Source organism: Eimeria mitis, genomic scaffold (genome assembly GCF_000499745.2).
Source record: "Eimeria mitis Houghton genomic scaffold, Emh_scaff830, whole genome shotgun sequence".
NCBI lineage: Eukaryota > Apicomplexa > Conoidasida > Eucoccidiorida > Eimeriidae > Eimeria > Eimeria mitis.
This window is the reverse complement of record NW_013576102.1, coordinates 9,473-9,679: the sequence shown is the minus strand read 5'-3', so window position 1 is coordinate 9,679 and position 207 is coordinate 9,473. Positions and strand designations below refer to the sequence as shown.

Sequence of the window (207 nt, the reverse complement as noted above, 5' to 3'; positions counted from 1 at the left end):
TACTCCTGCTGCTGCTGCTGCTGCACCTGCAGGTTTTGCTGCTGCTGTTGCTGCTGCTGTTGCTGCTGCTACTGCTCCTGCTGCTTCAGGTCTTCTTACGGTGCTTGCTGCTGCTGCTGCTGCTGCTTCAGGTCTTCTTACGGTGCTTGCTGCTGCTGCTGCTGCTGCTGTTGCTGCTGCTGTTGCTGCTGTTGTTGCTGCTGCTGT

General features: G+C 57.5%; 1 protein-coding gene across 1 annotated transcript in view; it reads right to left on the bottom strand.

Annotated features, from left to right (window-relative positions):
- The window catches only part of EMH_0023290 (zinc finger (CCCH type) protein, putative), a gene marked incomplete at both ends in the record, with an annotated part of 4,097 nt that overhangs the window by 375 nt on the left and 3,515 nt on the right, over positions 1–207 (bottom strand). The window contains one exon of the mRNA XM_013502105.1: positions 3–200. Within this exon, the coding sequence (XP_013357559.1) occupies positions 3–200 (198 nt within the window). The remainder of the gene's footprint in view (positions 1–2; positions 201–207) is intronic.